General features: G+C 40.7%; 1 protein-coding gene across 4 annotated transcripts in view; it reads left to right on the forward strand.

The window, feature by feature from the left end:
• The window catches only part of plekhh2 (pleckstrin homology domain containing, family H (with MyTH4 domain) member 2), a 49,379-nt gene that overhangs the window by 24,158 nt on the left and 12,212 nt on the right, over positions 1-13,009 (forward strand). For all 4 annotated transcript variants that reach the window (XM_017690608.2, XM_017690609.2, XM_017690613.2 and 1 more), the window contains 16 exons: positions 297-380; positions 459-540; positions 1,985-2,173; positions 3,704-4,488; positions 4,744-4,819; positions 6,005-6,099; positions 6,188-6,362; positions 7,002-7,138; positions 7,230-7,343; positions 7,444-7,530; positions 7,625-7,783; positions 9,474-9,554; positions 9,659-9,835; positions 10,626-10,734; positions 11,566-11,678; positions 11,971-12,150. In XM_017690608.2, the coding sequence (XP_017546097.1) occupies positions 297-380; positions 459-540; positions 1,985-2,173; positions 3,704-4,488; positions 4,744-4,819; positions 6,005-6,099; positions 6,188-6,362; positions 7,002-7,138; positions 7,230-7,343; positions 7,444-7,530; positions 7,625-7,783; positions 9,474-9,554; positions 9,659-9,835; positions 10,626-10,734; positions 11,566-11,678; positions 11,971-12,150 (2,643 nt within the window). The remainder of the gene's footprint in view (positions 1-296; positions 381-458; positions 541-1,984; positions 2,174-3,703; positions 4,489-4,743; positions 4,820-6,004; positions 6,100-6,187; positions 6,363-7,001; positions 7,139-7,229; positions 7,344-7,443; positions 7,531-7,624; positions 7,784-9,473; positions 9,555-9,658; positions 9,836-10,625; positions 10,735-11,565; positions 11,679-11,970; positions 12,151-13,009) is intronic.

Here is a 13,009-nt window from a genome sequence, read left to right on the forward strand (position 1 = left end):
GATTTGATTATCAGTCAGTTCTCATTTAAACAATAACCAGTTACTTAACAGTAATAACCAATTACTTATGCGTTAAAAGCAGGTTCTCATCCTGGCATGTTTTTTTTTTTCTTTTCTTAGAACTGTTCACAGCATTTGATGGAGATTTTTGCAGTAGCAGTCAGACATGCATCATCTATAAAACTCCTCAGTATTTTCAAAAGGCTCAGACAAATCCTAGGAATTTGTTGAGCTTTAGTAACTTAATGTCCATGAATGTGACTGCCCAGGGGCCTAAATCTCCTTCACTCCTACAGAAACAGAGCCGAATCCAAGATGCCAAGGCTGTAGAGGAGAAAGCGGCAAAGATCAAGGAGTGGGTGATGCGGAAGCTGAATGAGGTTTGTGTGTACATTCATATGTGTGTATGTACATGCCTATGTGCCACAGTGTTGTATCTGATTTCCTTGTGGATTTAGTTTGAAGCAGAAAATGCCTCCCTGAGGGAAACGAACCAGCAGCAGGAGACTCAGATACTGGAACTGAAGAGACAGATTCAAGGTTTGGTTACATAAGCACATAAACTTACCGAACAACTTTGTATCCCTTTGTGTCAATACAATATCCACACTTTAGTTATGGTTCCAGTCACAATTTGGACACACATAACTGAATATCGCTTCCGTTGGATCCCAGCCTTGTGTCTCCAAAATGAGAACTTTACAGAAGAAGGAAAAAACATACTCTACTTGTATTGTAAGTCAATGGAACCAGACTTTCGCCCAGTAATTTTGGGTCATTTCTGTTGGTCCATTCATTTCAAAAACTGAAAAACAACAAAAATGGAGACACAAGGTTTTGTTCCAACAGCATGAATCAAATACACATAGCAAATGTGATGCCAGTTTACGAAATGATTTCCAAAACAAAAATTAATAACACTTTTAAATTATCATCTCAGAAAGCGCCTCATGAAACTGCGAAAGTTGCCTTACACACTGTCTGTATTTTGAGAATAACAAGACTGTGAAAAACTGCATCAAGGCAAAGGAGGCTACTTTGAAAAATCTTAAATGGATAATAGAGTTGGGATATTCAATTTCATGAAAAACCAAACTTTTCCTCATTTTTAAAATAGGTCCATACACAAAATAAAACCAGCCCATTTCTAATTCACTAGTTTTGTGATGTCAGGAAATCCAGTGTATTTACATATAGCCACCAATTCAGTATAGAGCACCTTAGTCCGGCATATTCACTCTGAAATTATAAGCACAGATCGCATTTCAAATAAGGTACCATACAGTACAGGGGTCACTTACATCCCTAGGTCTTAAAGGCACAGTAACAAGAACAGTTTGTTCAAGTCTAAAGGATAAAGAGAGGTTGGAAAATTGTCACGTAAACGATAATTATGACTATTTTTGCTACATAAAACTACACAAATTGGCCATATCATCAGGAGATCGTGAGCTTGATTCCTGGTGATTCTACGGCCATCTCTGGCCAGGTGTCTAAGAGAGCACAATTGTCCTTGCTCTCTGGGTGTGTAGGCATTTCCCCCTATTCTCCCATGCCAGCACTGGCAGTTGCACCAAAAGCATTCAGCTGTCCAATGATGTTGGATTAGCAGCAGTTAAAAAAGATGTGGTGGTGCTTCACAAGTGTCGAAAGCCTGTGCTAGCTTTCGCCCTCCTAGTACTGGTGGTGTTGTGTTGGGGGAGTCCTAACTGGTGGGTGGAATTGAAGGCACAAATGTCATATGTGGAAGAATATAAAATGCAAGAAAGATGAAAAATTTATGAGCTCTTTAAACTTTTTGATGTCTGCACAATCGCACGTTATTACATAATTTTGATGTCTTCACTATTACTCTAAAATATGAAAAATAGTTAAAATAATGAAAGCTTTTTAGGAGTAAATGATTCCAAATGTTTTACTTATATGGTAGTTGGCAGCCTTCCTTCTCAATTTCTAGTTGTAATGTAATATTTCTGTATGTCAGTCCTGGAGCAGGCCGTCAGAGCCCACACCAAACCCGGAGAGGCCCAGCGGCTCAGCAGCCTGACCTTCGGCTGCTTCCAGGTCAGAGGGAAGAGCCTTCAGGTGCTGACAGGTCCAGTGCCAGCTCAGAAGAGCAACAGCAGCATGGGTACACACCACACGCACATGGACTGCAGGAGACCGTCCACCGGTGAGAGACATCATTACTGTATATGATCACTGTGATTCAGAAATAATGATTACAGATTGTCCTTCCATACTGTGATGTACACCTGAGAGAAACTATCAGGGATGGTATCTGAGCCAGCTGAGTGCTTTGTTGGATAGGTGGGGTGGTGGGAATGGAAAAACTAATAATATTATTAATATTATTTTTTCCTGCCGTTAAGACATTAATTGAGGCATTAAAATGACATAGGATATAAACTAACAAGGAAAATAATAATAATTAGATTTCTGGTTGTATTCAAAGGAATAGTTTACATCCTTTTCCATAAATATAAATGTAGTCAATCCAACAAGTCTATCTGAGATTACTTAACCTCATGTTTGATGCTTTAGGCATGCAGTTTGCCCAGTGCTATTTGGTGAAGTATAAATTGTGAAATATCTTGCTTTTTAGCTAGACTAGCCTGAAACCACCAGTGCAAAAAGGAAAAATGGTGTACATTTGATTTGCTTGCTGAACCTTTACCTTGATGAAAGTTAACAGTAATTGCACAGACCATCAACCTAAAACTGAATATGATTTGGACCTTCTGATACAGTCAAACTCATTGTCAGTCATTATGATGTTCAAAACAGTATGCAATAGTATACAAGGTATACCTCAGCTGGCCACTTCATTAAGTACACCTACTTTGTGTCTACATTCATAGTCCATTCTATCAGCTCCATTTACCATATAGGTGCATTTTTTAGTCCATCTGCATACTTTGTTAGCTCCCTTTCACCCTGTTCTTCAATGATCCCCCCACAGGACCACCACAGAGCAGGTATTATTTGGGTGGTAATCATTCCCAGCATTGCAGTGACACTGACATGGTGGTGGTGTTAAAATGGAGTTATTAGATTTTTGTTAAGTGTTGTGCAGTTGCTGTCCACTCTGTTAGACACACCTACCTTGTTGATTCACCTTGTATTATAAAGTCATTATAAAGACCTTATAAAGTCATAGGACAGTATCTCATCTGTTGCTGCACAGCTTGTGTTGGTTATCCTGTAGTCCTTCATCAGTGGTCACAAGACACTGTTGGCTAGATCTCTTTGGTTGGTGGACTATTCTCAGTCCAGCAGTGACTCTGAGGTGTCTAAAAACTCCAGCAACACTGCTGTGTCTGATCCACTCATACCAGCACAACACACACTAAAAGGCCACCAGTGTCACTGCAGTGCTCAGAATGATCCACCACCCAAATAATACCTGCTCTCTGGTGGTCCTGTGGGGGTCCTGATCATTGAAGAACAGGGTAAAAGTGGTAGAGTATGCAGAGAAACAGATGGACTACAGCCTGTAATTGTAGAACCACAAAGTGCACCTATATGGTACATGGAGCTGGTAAAATGAACAATGATTGTAGATACTAAGAGGTGTACCTAATGAAGTGGCTGGTCAGTGTACATGTTCACTGTATAACTGTAATGCACCAAAGTATTTAGAAAAAACTGTTTATTTAACTATAGGAATTAAAGAACCCTGGTTTTCTGTGTTCCTTCACAGACCATGGCATTAAACAGACTTCTGAGGCAGAGAACGGGACTCCCAGTTGTAGAACAGAATCAGAGGAGGTGAAGGAGGGTGATGCTGTGAGTGGTGCTCTGTCTTGTGACGTCTCCTCCATCCTGTCCAGCGCGGCCTCTGATAGTGAAGCAGTTGCGTGCAGCGGCCTGGAGCTCAGTCGACCCACCAGTGAAACGTACCTGACCGCCTCCGATGACAGCAGCTCACTCTTCGATGATGACATGCAGCGGGCGGGCGGCCCCTCCTTCTGCCTCCCAGGAACAGACACTGTGGCCACGATCAAAGGTTGCAAAAAGGCAGACCTCGAGGACATCTGCTCAGATGAGTTGAATAAACGCTTCCAGTCACAGTGCCTTAATTCTTCGTCCTCTTCCAGCGAGGCCAACACCCCGAGCCCTATCCTGACCCCTGCACTTACCCCAAAGCGCCCCACACCTTCGCAGGACATCCAGGACACACCTGCTTCTCCCAAGCAGCCTCGACTGCGGACCCCCAACGCCTTTAACGTTAGCATAACGGTAGCTAAGAAGCACCTGAGTCAGCCTCAGCTGTGCAGTGAAGCAGCCCATGGAAGAAGCCGCAACGCTATCAGCATGCTGCGGCCACTGAAGCCCCAGGAGACTGACCTGGACCTGGAGCAGGAGATGGAAACCAGTGAAGGGTCATCTCAAGCCCAAGCGGAGGAGCAGACGACGCCTGATGCTTCTGCTGCCATGCAAGGAAGCAAGCCTCCCACCCCTCCACTGCACAGGTTTCCCTCTTGGGTAAGAATAGAGCCTTTTAAAGTGATAGTTTGAAAAAAAGAAGGAAATCTAATTTTCTCAATTTTCAGTAAAGATGTGCATCCTTTGATTTCCTTTTGCATTTCCATGAGGCTCATGTAGCTAATAAGTAATGGAAGCTTACATCCCAACAATTAACATCATAGAAATGACGTGCCTAAATAATCAGACATGCAAAAGCCTGTTTATGACATTCAGTTGTTTCTCCGTTATTTTAAAATGATGTTTTCTTCTCAGGAGAGCCGAATATACGCAGTGGCCAAATCTGGAATTCGGCTGTCGGAAACATCTTGTGCAGATTTGGCTAATAAAGGTAAAGTTTGTCCTCTTGGTTTTTGCTGCTGTCATTTTGTTCTACTTTCAATACATTTTCATTTCAGTGCTCCTTTCTTTCTTTACTGTATGCAGTCAAATGCAAAAGTTTGAACAGTTTTAAAGTGAAAATACAGGCAACGTTTGGCATTGCATTGTTCTGCAAATTATAGTGCATAATTTCTGTTTATTTGTTTAAATTATTGATAAAAAAATTATATGTTTTTTCAGTGTGTTAAATTCAGCAAAGAAACAATAATTGTGCTTTAAAATGTGCAGACGTGTGTTCCCCGTAGAGACTTTGTTAACTTATTTTCACTTAGAAAATCAACAAAACATGTCATTTGGCTGTACAACTGTCCTGATTATCCCTCACATCCCACAATAGCATATCTCATCACTCTCCACATCCATGACAAATGATGGTAGAGGAATTAGGTTATTTTGCTTTGTTTATATAGTGAACACTCCAGGACAAAAATTGGGCCCAAAAAGTCCAAAATGGCAAAACATTAAGCTTTTAATGGTCGTAACAACCAATCATTTAACAAATAGGTAAAGTAACTTCATATGGCATAGCTTTTCTCTTTGATTTCTTTAAATGTTGAAGTCTTAACATGAAAATGCAGACAGCGTTTTAAAGAACGTAAAGTCAGTATTTTTCCACTCAGCACTGATGGCTTAAAATAGTTGGAAAAACATTGCCAGGCTAGTTTTTGTTAAATATGAGACCAAATACTCTCTATAGGGTTTAAATTTGGACTCTGACCAGGCCAAAACCATCAGTAAAAACATTTTGTCTTGGGCTTGGCCCAGTTTTCTTTGCCCAGAAGTGTACTTACATAAAATGTACCTTAAAATGCATTAGTAGTTATACCAATGGTTCCCAAACTGGTCCTTAAAGACTCCTACATGGTCTGTATTTTTGCTGTCTCGCTATATGTTAGGAGCTGAGATCAAACAACAATGTGGACAGTCTTGTGGGGGTTGCTGAGGACCAGTTTGAGAACAACTGGCTTACCACTGTATCTGCCCTGTATTTTGGGTTTACCATCAGACCATAACTCCAAGCTTAGATAATATGGATTCTAAAGCGCTGGTCAGTCTCCAGTAGGTTCTGGTTCTATCTAAGGTGTATCTCTCTGTGTGTGTCTGTGCTCATCTCTGTCCTGTTCTCTGTACCCAGACTCCTCCCACCCATCCTCATACCCTGCCTTCATGCTCTACACATCTCTCATCTACAGGAACATGAACACACCTGTCTACACCACAGTCAAAGGGGTATGTGTGGCTTTTAGAGCCAAGTATTATAAAGAAGTTGGTAAGGATGTGCGTTTGTGGTCTTTTAGTCCTGTGTTTTATCCTGCAGAGGGCGGCATTGCTAAGCAGTAGTCAGTTGTCAGAAGAGTCGTCCAGCTCTGAGGAGGACGAGAGTTCTGAGGACTGTCTTTCAAACTCAGGTGAAGAGGAGAGTGGCTCGTACACCTCTGGCTCCATATCCGGCAAAGCCAGCAGCCATGACAGCCCCCGCTCTCTCAAGAGAGGTACACACTTAAGAAGCAGGTTGTCCAATCTCATCTGCAATGTGCCAGTGTAGTTGCAGGATTGTATTTTAACAAAGCAGGAGCTCAATTGTCCGAAGACTAAAACCAGTTGGTTAAATAAGCAGAATCAGTTGCACTCCTGCTTGTTTTGAATGAACCCCTGCTGCCACACCAGCCCCTTGTGGACAAGATTGGCCACCTTCACCATACCCTTTTTTATTTGCCTCATCCACACAAGAACCGGACTAATATGAAAGTCCTGTCACTAGGACCAGAACAACATATTATTCTGTTTTTTAGTTTTTTGATGCATTATCAAATAGCCAAAAATTCTTAGAAGCAAAAATATTGACCAGTATCATTTGATGTGATCAAATATTAAGTAGACTCAACTTAACTATAAAGAGCGAGATTTCTAGATTTCATAAACCCAAATAAACATCAGACATAATTAATAAGAAATAACGAAATCATATAGTACAAAAAATAGACAAAAATCTGCAGATCAACTAAAATGCTTCTGTCATTATTGGTGCGACTTCCACTGATGCAGATAAATCTGTTGATTTTATCGACCAGACAACATTAGTCAGCCCTTAACACACACATCACGTCTTTCCTTCTCCCCTGTTTCCTCAGCTGTGTCACTGTCCTCGATGGCGTCTGAGAGTGATTACGCTATTCCACCGGATGCCTACTCTACTGATACAGAGTGCTCTGAGCCTGAGAACAAACTGCCAAAGACCTGCTCATGCAGCAGTGACAGTGGCAAGAGTGTAAGAAATGCACACACATACACACACACAGTCATGTTCCACTAATTTACTCACAGTTAATCATTCAAGAGGCAATGTTGTGGTGACTCAGGAGCCCATGGAAAAGTCTGGATACCTGCTGAAGATGGTGAAGACCTGGAAGAAGACATGGAAGCGCCGTTGGTTTGTCCTGAAAGATGGAGAACTGCTGTATTACAAGTCACCGGTCAGTCTCGTGTGCATGCAATGAACTTGCTCGTGGTACATGATTATATGGCGTGGTTAGTGGCTCCTGATATGGTGGCAAATGTTTTCCTTTTTTGTAGAGTGATGTCATCCGCAAACCCCAAGGCCAGATTGAGCTCAGTGCGTCCAGCACCATTGCCCGTGGGGACGGCAAGCAAATGCTTCAGGTACTGTCCCATAGTTACTGTCCACATGGAAGGAAACCTTAGGGTGTTTGTGTGTGTTTACATGTGTCTGAGTGTGTGTGCTGGTCTCGCTCAGGTGGTGACAGGAAAGCGTGCGTATAATCTGAAGGCAGACTCTCCTAACCTGCTTGAGGAGTGGCTGAGGGTCCTGCAGTGTGTGCTGAGGGTTAAAGCAGCCAGTCCGCTTTTCACCCAGCCTGATGTCCGGCCAACCATGAGGGGATACCTGATGAAGGTTTTGCAATTACTGCCATTGTGTGTGCTACTTAAAGGGGAATTCCACCATTTTTTCTAAATATTTGCATAATTCAGTGGTTGAAATGTAAACAATGTCATTCAGAGTGGTTTGATGCAAAATGGTTCATTTGTAGAGAAACTTACTGACTCTGATTTTAATTCAGTGGTGGTGAGAGAAACCAGGGGTTCTAATGTCAACAACACGAATATAGCCATTTTATTTACTGACCAAAACCACCAGTGTACACAAGCCTTCTGACGTTTTTATAGGTAATATTGATGGTGGTAAAATAGTGGTCAATCTGGAAAAAGAAGTTTTCTTTGAGGACTGTTTTACCTTAGAACACCCTTAATGTATCCCTCCACCATAAACAGATTAGAATAAATGAAATAAATAGGCCAACTGTAAAGCAACGTCTCAAACATCAGAGGCTGAGTATTCATAAAAATTTAATGTAATAACTTTCCGTGATGTAGCTTTTAGAGGCCTTAAGCTCTTGAGATGTCTGGTTCCTATCACTACCACTGTGAACAATTCTGACTTACCAAGTTTCTCTAGAGTTAAGCATTATGCACCAAACTACATTGAATGGCTTTTTTTCCAGCTTCATCATTCAGTTATGCAACATTTTTGAAAAATTGGTGGAGTTCCCTTTTAAGTCTGCCCCACATAATAGAAATTAAAAAAATCACAAGTACTGAGAGCTGATTATCTTATTATTATTATATAAATTAATATAAATTATCTTCACAGCAAAGCTCGTTCTGCTCGTTAGTCTGTTTGCTGATGATCCACTGCACAAGACACGTGATTCATTCACATGACACTATGATGTACGCATGTAGGTAATTTCAGGATGCCGGTTTGTTTACATTAATGGCAGATTTGAATCACTTACCTAATCGAGTGTGAACCGTCAAGTCAGAGAGAGGATTTGAGCAAAAAATTTTATTTGAGCAATGAGGCTTGTAATGTGAATGTAGCTTTAGTTTCTCTGCCAAGGTACCTTATGATGTGTCTTTGTGCTTAAGAATGAATGTAGCCCTGTGTTTGGTCATCTTGTGTGGATTGATACCAAATATTGAAAGAGATGAGTTTGGTAAAGGATGAGAAGAGTTTGGAAAAAGACAAGGTCCAGTGTGTTGGCAACTTTAGCCTAGCATCTACTGTTGTAAACAAAAGAAGCAGACCTTAGTTTGAAACTTTTAAAGTATACCATTAACTCCCCCGTCCATATATTAAAACTAAGCTGCAAAAACGGCCCGTTTGGAAATCACTTTTTTTTTAATAGTAGTAATAATCATTTTTGTGATGTGACAAACATCAACAGATTTCACATATCCACCTATTTACACAGCAGTTTAGCACCGCCCACTCCAAATGAAGTTATAAGGAGTGTTTCAGCCCCAAGTGCTTGTTGAGGGAGGCACAATACAGAGCATCAGAACAGAGCTCATTTACACATATTAGTCTTAAAGGCACAGTAGCAAAAACAGACTTTTTAATTCTAAGAGAAAAAGAGAGGTTGGAAAATGATTAGGAAAAAAAAGAATGACTGTTTTTGGGTACATAAAGCCACACATATGTTATGAGTGGATCTCAGGAAAAATAAAATGACATATTTGAAAAATATAGGATATGGACCCTTTAAAGTGTCTAAGACAAATAATATTTGTGTTTCTTTCAGGTAAAGCATGGCTATTCTAAACAGGTGTGGTGTGCACTCATTGGGAAGACACTGTACTACTTCAGATGTCAAGAGGACAAGGTACACTGAAGGACACTGTCATTTTACACTGAAGTTTGTGTGTGTGTGTGTGTGTGTGTGTGTGTGTGTGTGTGTACTCATGCATGCTGCACCTCTCTGCTCAGTTCCCTCTGGGTCAGATCAGGATGTGGGAGGCACGTGTTGAAGAAGTGGACCAGTCATGTGACTCAGATGAGGACAGTAAGAAGGAGCAGAGTGGGCCGTCTACACACTCCGCCATCTCCATCCAGCCCCTAAACCAGGCCCCTACTTACTTGCTTATAGACTCCCAGCATGAGAAGGTAACAGCAGGAACAGGCAGTAAACTAGCCTAACTTGCTCTCCCTGTTTAATTATTTTAGCACAATTATTATGTCAATACAGTATGAACCTATTATAATGCTGACCTATAAATGTTCACAGAGAGCTGTTTAATCCTGATGAGTCAGTACTGTAACTGATGATCACCAAGCTGGCGGAGCTTCAACGGCTGCCTTGGGCGCTGTGTACCCATAGCTGACTAGACAGATGAGCCTCAAGAATGTGTCATATTATTTGTAATATAATACCTAATGGTTAAAGGGTTCTTTGTATCATGAAAGAGTTCTTGAGATTGATGGAAGATGTACTGTATATGTTTCTTTATAGAACCTTTTTGAAAATGGTTGTATAGCACCCTAAAGGGTTCTTCTATTGTTACAAGAGCTTTTGAGAGCTATTTAGAACCATTTTCAAAAAGAGTTCCATGGTAGGTATAGAACCTTCTGTAGCACATTCATGCCCAGTTTTCATCAACCTGAAGAGCCCTTTCATGATTCAAAGAACCCTTTACCCATACAAAAGTTTCTTTGAGCGTTCTATATGGAACCATTTGGTTTACCAAAGAACCCTTGAAGAACCATCTTTTATAAGAGTGTAGCTAACTACTTTAAGTACATGCTCGCTAACTATATAACTACATTTATTGCAAACTGTAACAATTTAGTGGGCAGGAAGGAGAATGGACAGAATGACCAGTTAAAACAGGGGTTCCTGGCTTAATTTGACTCATACTGATCTGTTTTTTTATCCCATGCTGTTTGTGACCCACAGGCAGCGTGGCTTTATCACTTGTCAGTGGCAGCGGGTGCCAACATGGGGACAGTGGGGACAGAGTTTGAGCAGTTGGTTGGCAAACTGCTCGCTGTAGACGGTGACCCAGGTAGGACTATACTCATACACACTCATAAAGGTGCAGGTTTTTTGAAACAATTAATTATAATTCAGTAAAGTCCAATTACAGAAAACCTCCTCAAGCAAAGGCCCGGAACATTTATAATATAATGACTTGCATTATGACTCACTGCTATATACTGGTTACTGAAGTAGAATCATCTTATACAGTCAACAACTGAATGTCGAATCAAATAAAGTACAGTTCAGTAATATTTCAACATTTATTGTCAGTTATCTCTTTTTAGAGCCCAGCATGTGAAATAAACTGGCTCACTTTCTTCTCTGACTGCTGTGTCTCACCTCATCCCCCTGTGTGTGTGCCACTCACTCGAGTCTCAGTGCTCATCGTAATGCACAGATCTGATAGCCTGAGTAACATCACACATGCAATTGGTCTGTGAGTTTCCCAGGCTGCCAAAGCCATATCATTAATGCTAGAAAAGTTATGCAGATTAAAATAGGCCTACCCCATTAAAATTAAATAATTTTCCACAGTTTGTTGGTTATAGATCCAGGTCCCTATAGGAGCAACCACTTTTAGTTACCTGAAGAACCTTTCTATCAACATAGTTCTCAACTCCTTAAATGGCCAGGACCTGCTGGCAGGCCCAAAACTTTACTACACACTTCTGTAATAAGTAAGAATAGCTCAACCAATTGGCATAGAAGTCCCTGTAGTTACTGAATAATAAATCTTTGTATGTAACAAGGGTGGGATTTTAGGGGGTTAAATAAACATGAGATATGTGAGTATAAAGAACCTCAGTATGATGTAAAGACGTGTCTGATTGAATGCGTTTCTGTTACTCTTCCGCAGGCTCTCAGGTGTGGAGGCATCCCATGCTGTGCTTCAGTAAGGAAGGCCTAACTTCCCCCATAACCACCCTGCCATCACAAGCCCTACAGACTGAAGCCATCAAACTTTTTAAGGTTAGAATACTGCCTAGCCATGCTGTGTCCTGTTTTTGATATAGATCCTTTTTACATCTTTTTTATTTCTTTTTTATTTCTTTTACATCTTTATACCTTTAAAACATCAGCCACTTTTTACATAATGTGAGCATTTCATTCGGAATGGACCAATAGCTGTGGTCTAAAATCATTTGACATTAAATCTCATGGCATTAACATACTGCTGTAAGACTATCGGTTTGCCTCAGCGAACATGTCACACATACCACCGCTGCTGCCTTATTAAATCTACACCATGCTTCTCTTTCAGACATGCCAGCTCTTCATCAACGTGGCCATTGACACTCCAGCCATAGACTACCATGTGACACTGGCCCAGTGTGCTCTACAGGTGTGTCTCACACATCCTGAGCTGCAGAATGAGATCTACTGCCAAGTCATCAAACAGACACGCAGGAGGCAGCCCCACGGCCAGCCAGGCCCGCTGCAGGTGAGGGCATCTTGAGTAGCTATACAAACATATAGGACATTACAGTAGTGTGGAGATCACTGAGTTAGGAGGTCTTTCACATGCACACACACATATTAGAAAATTTTCATTCATTTGTGAGCTGTAGTATAGAGTTCTTATTCATTTATTCTTGCCATTTTTAGTGATAATATACAACCCCAATTCCAATGAAGTTAGGATGTTGTGTAAAACAAATAAAAACAGAATACAATGATTTGCAAATCATTTTCAACCTATATTCAATTGAATACACTACAAAGACAAGATATTTAATGTTCAAACGGATAAACTTTATTGTTTTTTGCAAATATTCACTAATTTTGAATTTGATGCCTGCAACACATTCAATTGAACAATGTATTCAACACATTCAACAATGTATTCAATTGAATATAGGTTGAAAATGATTTGCAAATCATCGTATTGATTTTATTTATGTTTTACACAATGTTCCAACTTCATTGGAATTTGGGTTGTAGAATCCCCATTCATTTCTGAGTAGTAGTATAGAATCACATAGACTATATTGCCAAAAATATTTGCTCAACTGCCTTCACATGCATATGAACTTGAGTGAGATCCCATTCTTAATCCATAGGGTTTAATATGATGTCGGCCCACCCTTTTCAGCTATGTCAGATTCAACTCTTCTGGGAAGGCTTTCCACAAGGTTTAGGTGAATTTTTGACCATTGTTCTTTCACACCGAACTTGCTCATTCATGTCTTTATAGACCTTGCTTTGTGCACTGGGGCGCAGTTGTGCTGGAACAGGAAGGGGCCGTCCCCAAACTGTTCCCACAAAGTTGGAAGCATGAAATTGTCCAAATTCTCTTGGTC

The sequence above is a fragment of the Pygocentrus nattereri genome, chromosome 5, assembly GCF_015220715.1.
Source record: "Pygocentrus nattereri isolate fPygNat1 chromosome 5, fPygNat1.pri, whole genome shotgun sequence".
NCBI classification, from domain to species: domain Eukaryota; kingdom Metazoa; phylum Chordata; class Actinopteri; order Characiformes; family Serrasalmidae; genus Pygocentrus; species Pygocentrus nattereri.